Source organism: Equus przewalskii, chromosome 11, assembly GCF_037783145.1.
Source record: "Equus przewalskii isolate Varuska chromosome 11, EquPr2, whole genome shotgun sequence".
In the NCBI taxonomy this organism is placed as follows: domain Eukaryota; kingdom Metazoa; phylum Chordata; class Mammalia; order Perissodactyla; family Equidae; genus Equus; species Equus przewalskii.
The window spans coordinates 65,895-84,787 of record NC_091841.1 but is presented as its reverse complement, the minus strand read 5'-3'; the positions used below and the strand labels follow the sequence as shown (position 1 = coordinate 84,787).

Below are 18,893 nucleotides of genomic sequence, written 5' to 3'. Positions count from 1 at the left end.
TAAGGACTATCTTATTTATAAGAAACAGGGAGTTCCAGAGAAGCCCTCCAGTGCTGAGTTAGAGACAAAGGCTCCAGGCTGCTGCCAGCAGTGGGGTTGCCAGCAGAGTTGTTCTCCCAGACAAGTGGCTTGTATCGCTCTCCTCCTTCTCCGTGTTACACAGGTCCTTCTGGCAGCATTCGTATGTCAGCTTGGTCTCCCCTAAGGCACTGGAAATGTAGTCCCACTCGCAGTCTTCCATCCTCCAACACTGGTAGTAATGTCTTCCTACCTCTGTGGGGGAGACATGCAACCATAAGCAAGCAAGTGGGTAAAGCTCTGTAGCTGCCTCAGAACCCTCAGGTCTACTTCTCGGAACTTATCCTGTGGAAGTGAAGACCTCGGGGCAATAACGTGCCTCCCAGTTGGGTTGTCAAGGGAAGCAATGAAGCAAATGATAATACAGCTCTGAGGGGAACTTTGCCATAAAACCAAAGTCTCATCAGAGTCAGTACAGTTGTGTGCGTATGGGAGACAACAGGCAATCATACTGATGTTTTAGAGATTTACCAAGATTTTCAAACATATGCCCCCTGTGATTCAGATCTCACTTCTAGAATTTACTCTATGAAGTTACTTCTAAAAGGGGAGAAGATATGTGCTCAAGAATGGGCCCTATAGTAATATCTTAACATCAAGAAACTAAAAGACAAAAAGACAAATAGTCCATTAATAAAAATCATTTGAAGAAATTATGGTAGAGTTACATACAATGGAAGTCTATGCAGATAAGGCCTGTGCATGCTGATGTGGAAAGAGTCTGAGTTTAAAAAAAAATGCAGAAAAATAGATAAATTGAACTTCATCAAAATTAAAAACTTCTTTGCTTCAAAGGACACTATCAAAAAATAAATGAAAAGACAGCCAACCCTGATGGCCCAGCAGTTAAAGTTCAGCATGCTTTGCTTCAGTGGCCCAGGTTCAGTTCCCAGGCACAGAACCTCAGCACTCATCTGTCAGTTGCCATGCTGTGGCAATGGCTCATATAGAAGTACCAGAAGAACTTACAACTATACACAACTATGTACTGGGGTTTAAGGTAGGGAGAGGAGAAGAAAAAAGGAGGAAGATTGGCAACAGATATTAGCTTAGGGCAAATCTTCCCCTGCAAGAAAAAAAAAATAAAAACACAATGCACGAAAAGGGAGAAAATGCTTGCAAATCATAAATCTGATAAGAGTCTAGTATCCAGAATATATAACACACTCTTACAACTCAACAATAAAAAGACAACCTAATTGAAAAATGTGACACAACAGTTAAGTGCGCATGTTCTGCTTTGGCAGCCTGGGGTTTGCCGGTTCAGTTCCTGGGTGCGGACATGGCACCGCTTGGCACACCATGCTGTGGTAGGCATCCCACATATAAAGTAGAGGAAGATGGGCACGGATGTTGGCTCAGGGCCAGTATCCCTCAACAAAAAGAGGACTGGCAGCAGTTAGCTCAGGGCTAATCTTCCTCAAAAACGAAACAAAACAAAAACAAACAAACCAAAAAAAACCCCAAAAATAAAATAAAATAAAATAAAATAAAATAAAAAATGGGCAAACAATGTTGATATTTCTCCAAAGAAGATATACAAATGGCCAATAAGTGCACAAAAAGATGCTCAATATCATTAGTCATTAGGAGAATACAAATCACAATGAAGATTATTTCATACCCACTAGGATGGCTATAATCAAGAAACTGGAAAATAACAAGTGTTGGCAAGGATATGGAGAAACTGGAACCCTCATTCATTGCTGGTGTGAAGGTAAAATGGTGCAGATACTTTGGAAAAGTCTGGCAGTTCCTCACAAAATTTGAAAATGCACTCCTGGAACATTTGGAACTGGTGACAAGAGGGGAGCACACTGCTGGGCCTCATAAGGCAACTCTTACATAAGGTCATCTCTCCAAGATCAAGAGATATAGCTGACCCACCCCGTACATAGATATTAGCACAGAAAAAGGGGCAAAATTAGGAGACAAAGGAAGATGTTCCAAGTCAGGGAATAGGACTAAACCTCAGAAAAAGAAATAAATGAAAGTGAGATAAACAATCTACCTGACAAAGAATACAAACTAATAGTCATAAGGATGCTCATTGATCTTGGGAGAAGAATGGATGAACTCAGAACATCAACAAAGAACTGGAAAATATAAAAAAAGAATCAATCAGAAGTGAAGAATACAATACTGGAAATGAAAAATTCACTAGAGGGACTCAATAGTCAAGTAGATGATACAGAAGAATGGATCAGCAAGCTGGAAAAAAGACTAGAGAAATCACCCAAGCTGAACAGATAAAAGAAAAAAGAATTACAAAGAATGAGAATAGTCTAAGGGACCTCTGGGACAACATCAAAGGGACTAACATTTGTATTATAGGTATCCCAGAAGGAGAAGAGAGAGACAATGGGGCAGAGAATCTATTCTCTGATTCTATCTAGCTGAAAACTTTCCTAACCTAAGGAAGGAAACAGACAGGAAGCACAGAGAGTACCAAACAAGATAAACCCAAAGAGGCCCAAACCAAGACACATTATAATTAAAATGTGCAAATTTAAAGATAAAGAGAGAATCCTAAAAGCCACAAGAGAAAGGCAATAAGTTACATACAAAGGAAACCCCATATGGCTATCAGCTGATTTCTTAGCAGAAACCTTACAGCCTAGAAGGGAGTGGCATGATATATTTAAAGTGTTGAAAGGAAAAAACCTACAGCTGAGAATACTCTAACCAGCAAGGTTATCATTCAGAATGGAAGGAGAGAGAAAGAGCTTCCAAGACAAGCAAAACTAAAGGAGTTTATCACCAAGAAATCAGTCTTACAAGAAATGCTAAAGAGTCTTATTTAAATGGAAAAGGGAAGACCACAAATAGGGATAAGAAAATAATATATATATAAAACAATAAAATCACTGGTAAAAGCAAAAATACAGTAAAGGTAGCAGGTCAACCACCTATGAAGATAATATGAAGGTCAAAAGACAAAAGTACTAAAATTAGAGCTTTTAGCAAGAGGTCAAACTAAAGAGACCATCAACTTAATATAGATTGCTATATACATAGGTTATTATAGATGAAGCTCATGGTAATCACAAACCAGAAACCTATAATAAATACACAAAAACTTAAGAGAAAGAAAACCAAACATAATACTAAATAAGGCTATCAAACCACAAGGGAAGAGAGCAAGAAAAGAAGAAAGGAATGGAGAGGAAGTACTAAAACACCCAGAAAAAAGTAACAAAATGGCATTAAGAACATTCACATCAATTGCTATGTTAAATATGTCAATGGACTAAGTGCTCCAGCCAAATGCCATAGGGTGGCCAATTGGATAAGAAAACAAGACCCATATATATGCTGCATACAAGAGACACACTGCAGACCTAAAGACACTCACAAACTGAAAGTGAAGGGATGGAAGAAGATACTCCATGCAAATGTCAAAGAAAAGAAAGCTGGGGTAGCAATACTTACATCAGACAAAATAGAATTTAAAACAAAAACTGTAACAAGTGACAAAGAAGGGCACTACATACTGATAAAGGGAACAATCCAACAAGAGGATATAATAATTGTAAATATCTATGTGCCCAACATAGGAGCACCTAAATATATAAAGCAATTATTAACAGACATAAAAGGAGAAATAGACAGTAACACAATGGTAGTAGGGGACTTTAACACTCCACTAACACCAATGGATAGATCATCCAAACAGAAGAGCAAAATGGAAACACTGGCCTTAAATGATACATGAGACCAGATGGACTTAGTAGATATATATAGAACATTCCATCCAAAAACAACAAAATACACATTCTTTTCAAATGCACATGGAACATTCTCCAGGATAGATCACATATTAGGCCACAAAACAAGTCTCAATAAATTTAAGATCGAAAAGTAAATTTAAGAAGATCAGATCCTTTCTGACCACAGTGGTATAGAACCAGAAATCAACTACAGGAAGAAAATCAGAAAAGCCCCAAATATGTGGAGACTAAACAAAACGGTACTGAACAATGACTGAGTCAACAAAGAAATTAAAGGAGAAAGCAAAAAATACCTGGAGACAAATGAAAATGAAAATATGACATGCCAAAATTTATGGGATAGAGCAAAAGCAGTTCTAAGAGGGAAGTTTATAGCAATACAGGCCTACCTCAAGAAAAATCTCAAATAAACAATCTAAGAGTGCACGTAAAGGAACTGGAAAAAGAAGAACAAACAAAGCCCCAAATCAGTAGAAGGAAGGAAATAATAAAAATCGGAGCAGAAATAAATGAAAAAGAGACATTAAACATTTTTTAAAAATGGTAAGTGCATTCGTTTTCTCTGGAAAGATTCCCAAGTAATTTAACAGTGTCACCTTCTCAGAGGACTATTCTCCATTTATACATTTCTGCATGGATTGAGATTTTTTAAAAAGCCATCAGATACATTTATTTCTAAAATATTTTAAACTTCATTTAAAAGTCACTGGACTAGGGCCCAGCCCAGTGGCAGAGTGGTTAAGTTTGCACCCTCCACTTCGGCAGCCTGGGGTTCACAGGTTTGGATCCTGGGTGTGGACCTACACACCACTCATGAAGCCATGCTGTGGCAGGTGTCACACACAGAACTCAGAAGAAGATTGGCACAGATGTTAGCTCAGGGACAATCTTCCTCAAGCAAAAAGAGGAAGATCGGCAATAGATATAAGGTCAGAACCAATCTTCCTCACTCAAAAAAAGAAAAAAAATCATTGGACTAATTAGTAACACAGGAAAAGTTTCCAAAAGAACATGCCATTATGACCCCAGTTTTTGCACACACAGGAAAATAAAGGCCCAAAACATATATGCCAAGTATCTTATAGTTATTTTTTAATATTTAGAAAAATTATATTAAGTTAAAAAGAAAATGTTAGTTGAGAGAGAGGAGTTATGGTAGATTTTCCCTCTAAAAATAACTATCCATGTGCCAAGATTGCATGCTAGACGCTGGAGGTTTAAAAATAGAGAAGGTATGGTCCTTACCCTGGAATGATTTTCTTATTTTCTGTGCTGGAAAGAGAAAAATACAGATGCCTATTTTCTTATTTAAGGTTTATAACTAATTTATTCAATTTCATGTATAGCTTGGAACAGAACTTGTAAGTTCCTAACTGCAGGTTTACCCCTCCCACCCACTTCGAGGGGATAGGTGTTTGCACTGGGTTTTACCGAAGTTCAGTCCAGTGGCAGAGGTCAGAGAGAGTGTTCCCATGGCTCTACTTCCTTGGTCATGAGTATTTCAGTGGATGCTTCTCCTACTGTACAGAGGAATGCTGGGGAATAGGACGAGTTCCTGCTTCGTGTAATGCTAACTAATCAGACATTGGAATCAGGAAGGCATTAAAGCTACCAGAATTTTAATTATGGAAGCCTAACCGCTTGGGGAGAGCAGAGAGTAATTTATTAATAATTGCTTCTAATTAGTCACTTACTCTGTGTCCTGCAGTGAGCCAAGCGCTCTACCTGAATCATCTTATTTGCATATCAACCGTATGATGGTGAGCGTCCCATCAAGGCTGCTCTCAGAACCCCCCAAACAGTCGCTGGAATGTTGGAGCTTCTCTCTGCTTGGCACATCCTCCCCACTCTCTCTGAAGGTTTGGCTTGAGTCTACCTTGACCAAGCAACAGTCCCCAACTGTCCTAGGCAGCCGTAAGTGTGCCCCTTATCCAGAGGGCCATGACAGCAATGATCGCTTGGCACTGTCATCAGAGGCTTCTGCCAGATTCTAGGTACATGCTGTGTACTTCCAGGACCTGGCCAGCACGCCAGTAAATAGTGGCTGAATTAACACATACCCCCTGTCTCTCTTCCAGGTGTAATCTGCCCAGCACTATCACATCCATTTTCTCCTCTAACTGCTCCACTGGCTCCAAGAGATGGCTATTCCCATTCAACAACCAGGCGGAAAATGTGGCCAGAGTAGTTAAATGATTTCTCTGAGGCAGTGCCTGGCCCCTGACTCATGATTATGACAGTGTGCCCTGCCTCTCCCAGGCGAGGTTCATCAGAGCTGGAGGGGGACTGAGATGCTCTGTTAATATCTGCCTGACTGTAAGGTCAGAGTGTCTGTATTTTAAAAACTGCTGTTTTCACATGTCTAGCTGAAGTTTCGGGACTTATATTCATGAGAATAAGAAAAATATTTAAAATTCATATTTCCTTTTTAAAAAATAGATTTTATTCACCAGTGTGGAACATTTCCTACAAGTGATGAGTCTACACGTATTCATCATCATCCCCCAAAGCCCATGGTTTACACTGGGGTTCACTCTAGGTGTTGAACATTTTATGGGGTTTCACACATGTATGCACCATTACAACCTCACACAGAGGAGTTTCACTGCCCTAAAAGCCTGTGCCCCGTCTGCGCATCCCTCCTCCCTCAGCCCCTGGAACCACTGACCTTCTTACTGTCTCCATAGCTGTGCCTTTTCCACAGTGTCATATAGTTGGAATGATACAGTATGCAGCCTTTTCAGACTGGTTCCTTTCACTTAGTAATAGGTATTCAAGGTTCCCCTGTCTTTTCATGGCTTGATAGCTCATTTCCTTTTAGTCCATTGTCGATGTTCCACAGTTTATCCATCCGTTCACCTACTGAAGGACGTCTTGGTTGCTTCCAAGTTTTGGCAGTTATGAATAAAGCTGCTGTAAACATCTGGGTGGTTTTTGTGTGGACATAAGTTTTCAACTCATTTGGATAAATACCAAGGAGCATGATCACTGGATGTATGGTTAGAGTGTGTTCAGTTTTTTAAGAAACTGCCAAACTGCACCGTTTTGCGTTCCCACCAGCAGTGAATGAGAACTCTTGTTGCTTTGCATCCTTGTCAGCATTTGGTGGTGTCGGTGTTTTGGATTTTGGTCATTCTAATAGGGGTGTCTTCTTGTTTGCATTAATCGTTTTTAAAACTTAATAATTCCTTATAAGATGAATAAGTAAGTTCTGGGGACGTAATGTACAGCTTGGTGACTATAGCTAAAAATGCTGTACTGTATACTTAAATTTGCTGAGAGAGTAGATCTCAAGTGTTCCTATCACATTAAAAAAGGTAACTATGTGAGGTGATGGAGATGTTAATTAGAGTGATTATGGTAATCAGTTCAGAATGTATGTGTATCAAATCATCATGCTATACTCTTTAAATAGATACACTTTTTATTAGTCAATTATACTTCAATAAAGTTGGAACAAATTAAAATAAAAGTTTAATAATTCTGATGGAAACAATGGGATTTGAGAGCCGGAAAAAAAGATTTTGGCTCTAGTCTCCTTCCGTCTTTCCCTCTCCCCATCGCTGCCATCCAACACAGACACTTCATAAATAAAAACAGGCAGAAAGAACCTACTGGTGGCAGGACAGAGCCCAGAGCGCAGAGCTCCTAATTGCTCATCTAATACTTCTTCAACACGTGTTATCACCTCTATTCTCTCATTTGGAAACTATACTTTTTGTAGTGGGGGTCCAAGAGACGCAGATGAGCAAGGTTAGGAACCAGGGTTCTGTGCTCGCATGTAATTGGTGCTCAAATATTTGTGGAGAGCGTGACAACATTCTCTCTGGAGCCTCACTACACTTTCTACATTAACAACACATTAATGTGGTCCTCTAGTTGTGGCAGAGGAACTGTCCCCACAGGATCAAGGATCTCAAACGTAGGGCTTGGAATTTTAGCTGCATTCTAGGAATTTATATCAAATTATCAGACACTACTATTTTTTAGACAGGATAACTCTAGTTTGTCCTTACTTATTGAGGGATTTCTCCTTTCTGGGGAAATTAACCTTCTCCTCCTTTCGCTCAGGTTGTTTGGAGCCTGTGGGTCTCCCAAGCCTTTATGCACTTGCCTGTATGTTCAGCATTCGTTTGTTGATATGGGAGAGCTTGTGGGAGAGGGTACTAGAGTGAAATATCTTCAAGGGTGTTCTTAGTTTTATCTGCTAGAGCTGTAAGTCTGGGGTTTTACCACATCCACTGAGGAGGTCCTGAAACAGCCTCGCTCACCAGCATCATTCCCACACATGGATTCCATCCAGAGCCACTCCCAGCAAGACGAGGGCAAGGCTTCGCTGGTTTCTCTCCTCTGTCCACCATTTCCTAAATCCTATTTTAATGGGATTTATGGAGATGGAGATTCCACAGTCTAACCAATTTGGAAAAAGCAGATCCGACAGAACATGACGATGTTAGCGTGTCCCCCCCACCCCCAGGCCATGAGCGCCAGGAACCTGCTGTTGCCTCTCCCAGGAACGCCTTTCCCTCCAGGCCCCTTCCTTCCTGCTTGCCCTTTGACCTCAGCTCGAGTCCCCTCAGGATTCTGTCTGCATTGAGTACCCCCGGGATAAGACACAGGTATAAATGAAGTCCTTTGTGATAGCTGAACAGGCTTCTGTCATCATCATAATCGCCTCCTTTCTTCATCCCTGCCTCCCAGCCACAAGCTCAGGTGCTCAGAAGTCTGCGAGGGAGCCAGCGCAGCTGGAGCGAGCACAAGCATTGGAATTAGACGGATTCCCACGTAAGACCCTGAGTTGGTTACTTGACCTTAGTCTCTTGCTTAATCTGAACCTCAAGTTTCCTCATTTATCAAACGAGAATAAAAGATTACCCTAAATTGTAGGTGGGAAGTGTGAAGTTAAAAATGCATGGCGAATGCTTAGTGCCACATGCAACCAGTGCTATGAAATGGTAGCTCTGACTTATTAACTACAAGTCCACTGAGAATGAGAGGGTCATGCATCTTTTCCCAGACTCTCACCATCCCGTTAAACTTAGAGGGGAGGCAAGGGGGAGGCTCTTACCGGCTTTGACCAAGATACATGCGTCGAAATTATATGAACAAGTCATGTTGATATCGCAGGATATAACTGGATTGATACATGAGTAGCACTCCAGGCTGTGACCTAGAATCAGCAAGAACGCCCGTCAGGACCTGCTAGACAGCACTGACTCGCCCTCCCGGCAGCGGAGGAAAGCCCACCATCTCCATGAGCAGGGGACAGGAGCCTGTACTGCACAGCATGTGGCCGTTCCCACATACATCGACAGCAGATACATTTTCCAAGCTCAAACTACAGTTCCTGTGGTATTTTTTGGGCCCCAGTGCAAGTGCAAGGGTAACTGCCATATTTCAAAAAGCTTTCTCCTACCTTCACCTGGAAGTGATTAATCTGCAATGTAATGATGCATGAAAAGGAAACTATCAAGAGGATAATCTAACAGAATCCTATCAATGCCTTCCCAGCAATGAATATTCTCTATTAAATCATATTCTCATGGGCCAGTGATCAGTGTTTGGCAGTGCCCATCTCTGTGAAAAGGCATTTCCAAAGGCAAAATGCACACAGTCTCATTACAGGTCGTGATTAATAGACGAACCCTTGAGACATCAGTCCAAAATCCTACCCTGCAGACAAAGGACAAGGCAGACGCCCGGAGAGGTGCAGTGACTCTCCCAAAGACACCCACAGCGCTGCAAACACAGAGCCGGAGTCAGCCCCTCCCTGGGGACAGGGCTCGGTTGGCCCCTGCCTCTTCTCCTCCTGCCAGCATTTGCCATGTCTGCGTGAGAGGGGAGCCAGAATAAGAAGGGACAAAGAGGCAAATTCTACAGCCTCGTCCCTGCTCCAGATGTGTGTACACATGCGTGAGAGGAGAGCACGGAAGAGGGGGTGCTGTTCCAGCCTGGCTGTCTGTGAGGCCCTTTGGAAAGGTTGCCACAGGAGTGCATTTTCTCCTGGCTGGAGCCGGAGCTCATTTGGCGTCTTGACAAATCTTTAGACAGAGGAACCAAAGGTCGCGTCTTGAACTTCTGTGGGGCAGAAACAGCCATAGCTCGCAGGTTCATTCAGTGTCCCCATATCTGTGCATCTCTGTGCTAGGCTTTCAGTCTTCATAGACTTGTTACAGGAGGTAGGCTCATGGTCTCCATCCCCATTTTTCAAGAGAAAACTAAGATGAAGACATTAACTAACTTGTCCAAAGTCACAGAACTACTAAGGGAGGGAGCTTGGATGGCAACCCAGGCTGCCAGTTCTGAAACCCAAGCTTGGCTTAACCATGGCGTTCTTCCAATCGTCCCGAATGGGAAAGAGAAGGAAACAGCACCAGTTGTGGGGGGATCCAGGTCAGGGGCAAGCAAGAAGTCAGCAGTGACTGTTGTTTTTCTAGCTACTAAGCCAGGGTGGAGGGGATCTGCTTCACACTCTGACTCTCTGAGGAAGGGCTGAAGTGCACCCGAGACTGGTCACAGAACAGCTGATGAACCCAAACTCAAGCCTGCTCCATAAACAGATGCAGACCGCCAGGAATTGAGTAGAAACAGGCTACACTAATGGCAGGAAACTCTCTGGGTCGAAGCACTGAGACAGCAAAGCCGTGTCATAACATAGGTGACCCACATTTCAGCCGACTGGCCAGAATGAGCAGAGATGGGGCAGGCGGGGAGCCCACTTTCTCTTTTTTCTCGGAAAGGGAGAGGGTATTCAAATGTGTCCTTGGTCTAGTTTCTTCCTTCCAGTTTCCTCAACTGTAAAATGGGCACAATAGCACTGACCCCTCCTGCGATGGCTGGAAGGATTAAATAAGGTGGGGTTTCCCTAGCACATAATAAGCATTCAATTACGTGGCAGCTACTAATGCAGAAGACGTGCTCCACATGGCAGCTATCTTTTTTATTGCTCATTGCTTTGCTCCTTCCTTTTGTCTCCCCACAAAATAAAAATTCATAGCACCAACATGACACAGGCAGAAAATGACACTTGGCCCTTAGGATGGAGCAAGCAAGTCACATGGGTGCTCGTGTTCTGCAGAGGTGACACTCAGGAACACACAGCTCCCTCGGGGGCCAGGAGGAGCCCAGGGAAGGAGTTAAGAGCAGACACCAGGGGCGGGCTGTCTGGGTTCAGATTCCAACTGGACCACTTCTGTGTGATATTTGACAAGTTATTTAATTTCTTTGGGTCTTGGTCTCATCATTTGCAACATGGTAATAAAAAAAGAGTACCTACTCCTTAGGGTTGATGTGAGGATTAAATAAGTAAATACACGTGAGACGCTTAGGATGGCGATCGGCGCATAAAAGCTGTAAGCACCAGCTTCTGCCGCTTCGCCTGTGGTCATCAGCATCCTTGTCAGCACAATGGAGAGCCCCAGGCAGAAGTACTGAGCTCAGCACTCTACAGACGGCATTCAGGGAGAGTCCAGCAGCTTATGGTGAGTGAGGTGAAACTCAAGCTGCTGAGTGTGCCCTCCTCACCCTGAAAAGCAGCTCTTTGACCCAGGATGGGCTGTAACTCAGGAAGGAGCTGTCAGCTAACTGCACCTGTAACACTGGAAGCACAGAGCCAAAGCCAGGCCTGAGGCATCAGCTCAGTCTTCCTGAGGCCTGAAAAAAAGGAAGTTTGTGGGCGAGGTGGCCTAGATGGTCCCGATCCACAGCCCTCTGGCCCACTCACCTGAACGGCAAAGGACAGCCAGGATGAGCAGGAGCCCGAGCAGGACGAACCTTCCTTTGCTTCCCATTGTGATTGTCACAGAGCCTGGAAGGAGGGACACAAAGGGTCTTCAGGAACCAAGAAACTGCTGCTGGGTGTCTCAGAAACCGGGAGCGGGGAGGCCAGGAGGCTTCAGGAAACACGGAGACAGAGACAGCAGGCCAAGAAAGCATGACACCTACCAGGCTAGAACCCAGGGTCACGAACCCAGGGGTGCTCTCAGGTGGGGCAGTGCCTGGGCCCCTCCTGCCCTGAGACCTCAGCTTACTGAAGAGATGCTGCCAGTCCCCGTGAGAAGGCAGCTGTGGGACATCCAGGCAGCTGGGCCCTGAGGCAACTGTGCCCGGGCAGCCCCAGCTCTCACCCACAGTCGCCATGTGCCCTGGACTAAATCAGTCCCTCCAAGCTTGGGCTCACTCCTGTGCAGTGGAGACAGCACCGTCTTCCCCAGGAATGTTCTGCAGCCAAATGAGAACATAAGAAAAGGACTTCCTACAGCCGCTACTACTCCTACTCTGCTGGCCCCACCCCAAGCTGCTGGCTGAGCAGGCCTCGAGGGCCACGTCACCAAGTGTGTCAGACAAAGGGGTGACTCTGGGGGCACTGGCGTGCACTCAGCAGCAGAACAGGAGGCAAAGGCTTAGCGGGCCCGGAAGCTCAGGCTTCCCCTTAGCAAGTGTGATGAGGACACCTCCTTGTTCACTCTGCGGAGGTAAAGAGGGGTCCAGGCAACTTTGATGACCAGTTCCCACTGCATTAATGCCTCGATGTGTAGCAGTGAGCATCAGGGGAGAAGAGGGGGAGGCTGAAGCGCCTCCAGCCTCCTTTCACCTGCTAAGGAAGCCAAGGCACAGGGAGGTTTGGGGTTTTTTTTTAACTCGACATTTTAGTTATCCCATTTTTTTTTTTTTTTTTAAGGTATGCTTTTTGGTGAGGAAGATTGGCCCTGAGCTAACATCTGTTGCCAATCTTCTTTTTTTTTTTTGCTCCCCAAGGCCCCAGTACATAGTTGTATTATTCTAATTGTAGGTCCTTCTAGTTCTTCTTTGTGGGATGCCACCACAGCGTGGCTTGATGAGTGGTGCCATGTCCGCACCCAGGACCCGAAACTGTGAACCCTGGGCTGCCGAAGCGGAGCACACAAACTTAACCACTTGGCCACAGGGAGACCCCCGTGGAGGTTTTTACTCACCTAAGTCCAAACCATGAGCAGAAGATCTAAGAAGTCTGCTACCTGGCCCGCCGCACCCTGTCCCTGAATCCATTCTGAAGCAAGGAGGCAAGAGCTCCTCCAAACCAAGATGCTCCACATACTATTCTCCCGAGCCCCACGGGCCAGGACCCCTGCCTGGCAGACAGATGGGGCTCTTGGTGGGTGGGCCTCACCCTCCTCTAGGTTAGGAATGTCCTATTTCATCTTTGAAGGTCATCTGCTGCTCAGGAACTGGCTGATGAAGGTCAGGGAGGGTTGAGAAGTAGAAAGGGCAGGGTCAAGCATTGCCCACAGGAGAAAGCCTGGAGTGACTCACGCCTGGGGGAAAAGACGGTGACTTTCTGACAAGCGGGACCCAGGAAGGAAAGGCCTAGCCTTGCTGCAGTTGAGTAACCCCCACTTCCAGCTGGCTTCTTCTGAACAGACAGCCTACCAATGTCCCTGTGTCTGTGTTAACCCTCCTGGGGGGTTAGCTGCCACAGACACCCTGCAAGGAGAGGACGGGCCACTGCTCAAGGCAGTGACTAAGAGCGTGGACCCTGGAGGGGCGAAGACTTGGTGTAGGTGTGGCTCTGCCTCGGCAGCTGCTCCTCATCGTCTCACCTGTGACAAAGGCAGGTGCACAGGTGCTTCCTCACTTTCTCACCTGTGACAAAGGCAGGTGCACAGGTGCTTCCTGGCACTGTGGGAATCAGGTGAGGTAAAACGAGTGTGTGCTGGACAGTCTGTCATGGGAAAGTGGTGGATGTTACCCCTTCCTACCTCACTCTGGCCCCCTCGCCCGGCCACACACAGACTCCTGCCCTAAATCAGACAGGCTTGTCTACCCTCTGGGTTTGAGCACCTGACTCTCCAGGGAACTTTCTTCTTGTTCCCTAACTCTGAGAGATTGAGAACTGAGGTCTCTGTACCCTGGTAGATCAGGAAGAGGCCCCGGGCCCTCCTGCTGGCACTCTGAGCACCCTGCGACACCCTCTGCCTGGAGCCAGACGAGTGAAGGGAAGGGACTGACAGCTGTCTCCACAGGCAGCGTGAGCCAGGCCCCAGCCTGGCAGCCTGCTTGGTTCCTTTCGCCCAGAGGTTTCTGGGAAGAAAGGATGATTTACACACTCAAGTTAGACAGGGCCTGGGTCTGAGAGCTGCTGCAAGTGGAAAGGGAGAGGCAGGCCCTGATCTGAGGCCCCCACACAGGAGGCAGGCAGCTCCCAGCACTCCTCACTTTTTGCCATATTTTCCCCAAATATTCTATAATGAACCAAACCTCTTTTTATAATCAGAAATATCAGGAAAAATCCATACATTACATTAGTAGTCATCTATCCTCTATCTTTTGGCAATTCTGTTTTAGAATTTGAAAAGAAACAAACTGAAACTCATGGTTTGAAACTCTTCCTCCTGGTCTAAAACACCCTCCATTTTAAACACACAAATGACACTGGAAGTCAAGGGTAGACCAGACGGTGGACAAATCAAAGGGACTGCCACGACTTTTCCAATCCACTCACACCAAACACTCACATGCAAGGTCACCAGAAGGCCCCCACTCTAACTGTTCTCTAAACATATCAGGGCTCACTGACACTGTGGATTTAATTATTGGAAACAGCCCAAAGTCATTCTGAAAAAGGTCCACAGAGCAAGATGGGCGAGCCTACTGGAAAATGCTGGAGCTTGTATAACAGCCCAAAGTCAGCCTTAGGAAAGACAGACAGATTTCCTTGGGTGGCTCTGCAGTTGACTCTGAAGGGAATTCCTTTAGAGGTGCTCCTTATAGGCTTTTCATCACAGAAATAAGTAAACAGTCAAGGATTTATAAGCATTTTAAAAGAGTGAAAACTTGGCAACATACATCTCCAACAAGAAGGTAAGTAAATTTTGGTACAATTCCATGGTGGGGAATGATGTAGCCATGAAGAATAACAGACACGGAAGGCTGTTAACAATGGATTAAGAAAAAGCCAATTTAAAAGTAGCTATAATTTTATTAATTTTTCTTAAAAAAATACATGTACATACATACACACATACAAAAAATGCTTAGAGTACTGTATCAACATTTCTGAACATTCTGGAACATGTGGTTAACAGAATGGTAGAATTATGAGCAGCTTATTTATGCTTAAATATATGTTCTTTACTTTCTTTCTTTCTTTCTTTCTTGTTTTTGCTGAGGAAGAGTGGCTCTGAGCTAACATCTGTTGCCAATCTTTCTCTTTTTTTGCTTGAAGAAGGTTAGCCCTGAGCTAACATCTGTGCCAATCTTCCTCTATTTTGTATGTGCATTGCCACCATAGTATGACTGATGAGTGGTGTAGGTCTGCTTCTGGGATCCGAACCTGCAAACCCAGGCCACTGAAGCGGAGCACATGAACTTAATCACTAGGCCATGGGCCAGCCCCATTAAATATATTTTCGTAACAATGAACATTTTTATAGAAAGAGCTCTCAACATGACAGAAGACTATTTTAATGTATTTAAGTATCATTTCACTTGCAGTTTCTTAACTTTTTATTTTTCTACTACTCAACCTGATTAGATATAAAAAATACACACCACCTCTCAAAATTGGCTACTTTGAGGTAAAAGATGTTTCATGTATGTATATTCTCCTAAGTCTGTCTGAAAATAGTTATTTTAGTCCCACCCTGCATTTGTAAAAACGAGGCTGGGGAGATTTTCTAGTGGTCCTGAGAGAGACCTGTGTTCTAACGCCCCTTTGCAGTCAATTTATATAACCTTAAAACAGTCAACATTTTACTTTGATTCCTAATTTGTGCAGTGGTAATAATGTTATAGAATGATAAAACATAAAAATAAGATCTGAGGGTTTAAAGTTCACTATCGACTACAACATTACGTGGCAGTTTAAGGAAAAGCAAGCAGACAAAGGCACACACAGTCCAGGGTACTCTGTCCTGGGCTCACTCCCAACTGGGAAATAATATCTTTACTTCTGGGTGCCAGATTTATGAATTTCTTCCAGTTATCATGATGGCAAAATAAACAGTTGTAGAAGCTGGGAGAAATGGTTGAAGAAACCAGGGCTATTCTATTTGAAAAAGTATAGTCAGAGACAGTTACTGTCTTCACATATGGTAAGGGCCACTGGGGCAGGAAGGAAGAGGTTATTCTGTGTAATCTCCGAAGACAGCATGAGAGTCAAGGAGGGAGGCGTTCTTGGCTCCCTAAAGTGTGTCCCCTCTCCCCGCCATGTGCCAGGCACTGTGCAAAGCGCCAGCACCTCTGGAATGCAAGTCGCCTTGTGAAATGTGCAAATCGCCCCATCACTTGGAAATGTTCAGAGAGGAGACAGCACAGACGAGAGATGTTGAGAAAGAGTCCTGCAGTGGGCAGCAGGGGGTTAAAACAAAAGCCCTCTGAAGCCCTGAAGACTCCTGTTCTACCATTAAACCAACCTGACAATTACACATTCCTTGCCATCCGCCTGAGATGTAAGGGGAGGTTAAAAAGCCACAAGGTGATTTAGAAATACAGGCATCCCCAATCAAGTTCTTGAAAATGTTTTGAGGAACAAATTTATAGATAGTGCGAGCCTGGATTTCATGATTCTAGGTAGGAAACAAAGACATGTTACTGTCCACCCACAAACCGCAACCAGTCCCCCAAACATCTATCTACCCCTCTCTACCTGTCTAGCTAGCTAGCTAAATAAGCCAAAAAAATCTGAACATAAAGCATTTAACATACCAATTATTTCATGACATAACTTAAATAAACTTAAGGAATTCACTGGTGGGCATGTTTCTATTTCAGAATAGCTTCAGCCTCAATGCCTACCCCCAGCCATCTCCACAAGCACCATGTGTGAACTGCCGCAGGCAGGGGCCGTGCTGGGCGCGGGGCTGCCAACTGCTGAGCCAGGCGAGGTCCCCTCGGAAGAGCCTCACAATCTAGTGAGGTGGACACCAACTAGTGCTAAAGACTGGAAAGACAGGACTGGCTCTTAAGCTTCAGTGGGCATCAGAGTCACTGGAGAGCTGCTAAACACAGAGCAGTGGGCCCCACCCCAGACGTTCTGATGCAGCAGGTCTGAGGTAGGGCCCGAGAATCTGTGTGTGTAACCAGGCCCACACTGAGAAGCATGGATCAGGGGGACCTGGGACAGGGCAGAGGCTCCTTTAGAAGGCTTAGAAATGTTTCTCCCAACAGGGCTGTAAAGCAGCTGTTAGTTCTGATGAAATAATTAGAGGCCTCTTTTCCTTTTAGGGGCCCATTTAGTTACACTGGGACCATAGTCCCTGAATGCCAGCCATGAGGCTGGCCCTTGTTTCTGCATCCACTTCCACTTAGTGAGCAAATACTATGGCTAGTTGTTATGCCAGGTGCTTCTGACACGTCACCTGTATTTCATCTTCATACCATGCTGTAAAGTAAATGTAATCTCTGCCTCCATTTATCAGAAGAGGAAACTGAGGGATGAGGAGCAGCTGCGGTAGGAAGAATAAGGGCCACCTCTTTTCTTTAAGGATGCCCATGTCCTAATCCCAGGTGCTGTGAGTACAGGCAACCGTACATGGCGAGTGACTCTGTAGATGAGGTTAAGGGTACAGAGACTATTCTGCGTTACCCAGTGGGCCCGATGTATTCACACAGGGGCTTGCAGAGGAAGAGGAAGGCAGCAGAGTCTGTGACAGAGACGCACAGAGTGAGATGGACTTGGCCCACCATGCTGATTTTGAAGACACAGGAAGGGGGTCGCAGCCGAGGCATACAGGTGCCCTCTCGAAGCCAAGAATGGTCCTCAACTGACACTGAGGAAATGGGACCTCAGTCCTCCCATCACAAGGATCGTGTTTTGCCAAAAACCTGAATGAGCAAGGAAAGGGATTCTCCCACGAGCCTCCAGCAAGGAGGACAGCCCGGCTGCCGCCTTGATTTTACCCCTGAGGCCACGTCAGACTGCTGACCAACGGAACTGTAGGATCAATAAAGTTCTCGTGTCAAGTCGTTCAGTTGGTGGCGACCTGTTTCAGCAGCAATAGAAAACTAGTATGTGCGCCAGTGTCGGAACTGGGACGCGGCAGAGCAGTGTTTAAACCCGGGGCTCAGCTCTTAGTCACAGCTAACCGCTCTGGCAGACAGGCTTCTTGTGAGTTCAGCTTCTGAAATAAGTGAGTTAAGCTGAGGCTACCAGAGAAGAGATTTTACGCCAGCAGGATTTCCACGAGATTTACAGATGCCCGGGAGGATAGCTCCTGCTCGTGGGAGCCTGGGGCCTTAGAGGCTGCTGAACTTTAAAGCTAGAAGTGTCCTCAAAATTAAAACCAATGTTCCCATTTTATAGGAGGTTAATGGAGGGCCCAGGGGATGAAGTTACCTGTCCCAAGGCAACAGGTCACTTGCAGAGCCTCACTGGGTGGATCTTGCTTTCATTCACCAGGGGCGGGTAACTACAAGTACCTTAACGTTACCCTGTGGCTAGGGGTGTCCAGGACCTGGACTTCTGCCTTCTTATCACCTTGGACGCACATGGCTGCCTAGACACACTGAGCTGCCTAGACAGAGATCAGTCACTGAGGTCAGAGAAGTAATTACATCAGCAGGGAGAGACAAACAGAAAGACATCATCATAATGAACAGCCCCTCCCAGCCACCTTGAGGTCCTGCTGCCAGAGACAATCTCCCAGAACTCTCTAAACCACATAGGTCTGCAGCTTCCTCTACAGGGCCTTCTCTGCATTTTGTTCCAGGACACCAGGTCCCTAGCTCACCAAAGAGGGCCTCTCCTCAAAGAGCCTACTCACGGCCCTGCCCTCTGAGGTTACACACTTATTGGTTTAACAAAGATATTTCACAAAGACATGGGGCATCGGTAAAAACATCCTCCCCTTAGAAAGCCTCCAGCAGCTCTGGGCTTGGCTGGGCTTGTGAGAGTCCAGCTGAGGTTCTTCAAGAGCTGGCTCAAAATTTTTAATGCACTTCTTTTCAAGAGCTCGTCCCTGCTGTCCAAGATGAATTCCATTACACCCCTGTTCTCCTCACCCTCAAATCCCTTTCACTTGGGCTTTTATCTTCCAAGCCACTCAGCATGATGCAATGCTTTCCTTACAGCAAGGTTCAACAGTTTCTTGTTTCTGCTCTGAAAAT

The 18,893-nt window shown here is 45.1% G+C and overlaps 1 protein-coding gene across 1 annotated transcript; it reads right to left on the bottom strand.

Annotated features, from left to right (window-relative positions):
- CD59 (CD59 molecule (CD59 blood group)) lies at positions 1-18,329 on the bottom strand. Its single transcript, XM_008538472.2, has 4 exons — positions 18,124-18,329; positions 11,533-11,616; positions 8,878-8,979; positions 1-273 (listed from the first exon to the last, which is right to left on the bottom strand). The coding sequence occupies exons 2-4, from the start codon at positions 11,597-11,599 to the stop codon at positions 59-61; spliced, it is 384 nt and encodes a 127-aa protein (XP_008536694.2). The 5' UTR covers positions 11,600-11,616; positions 18,124-18,329; the 3' UTR covers positions 1-58.
- Between the last annotated feature and the right edge of the window lie 564 nt (positions 18,330-18,893).

Excerpts from the sequence above, each read along its gene's own strand:
- CD59 (XM_008538472.2), bottom strand. The coding sequence starts at position 11,599 with ATGGGAAGCAAAGGAAGGTTCGTCCTGCTCGGGCTCCTGCTCATCCTG. Across the intron at positions 8,980-11,532 it reads GGCTGTCCTTTGCCGTTCAG|GTCACAGCCTGGAGTGCTAC; the intron begins GTGAGTGGGCCA and ends TGCTGATTCTAG. Across the intron at positions 274-8,877 it reads ATGTATCTTGGTCAAAGCCG|AGGTAGGAAGACATTACTAC; the intron begins GTAAGAGCCTCC and ends TCTCCCCCACAG.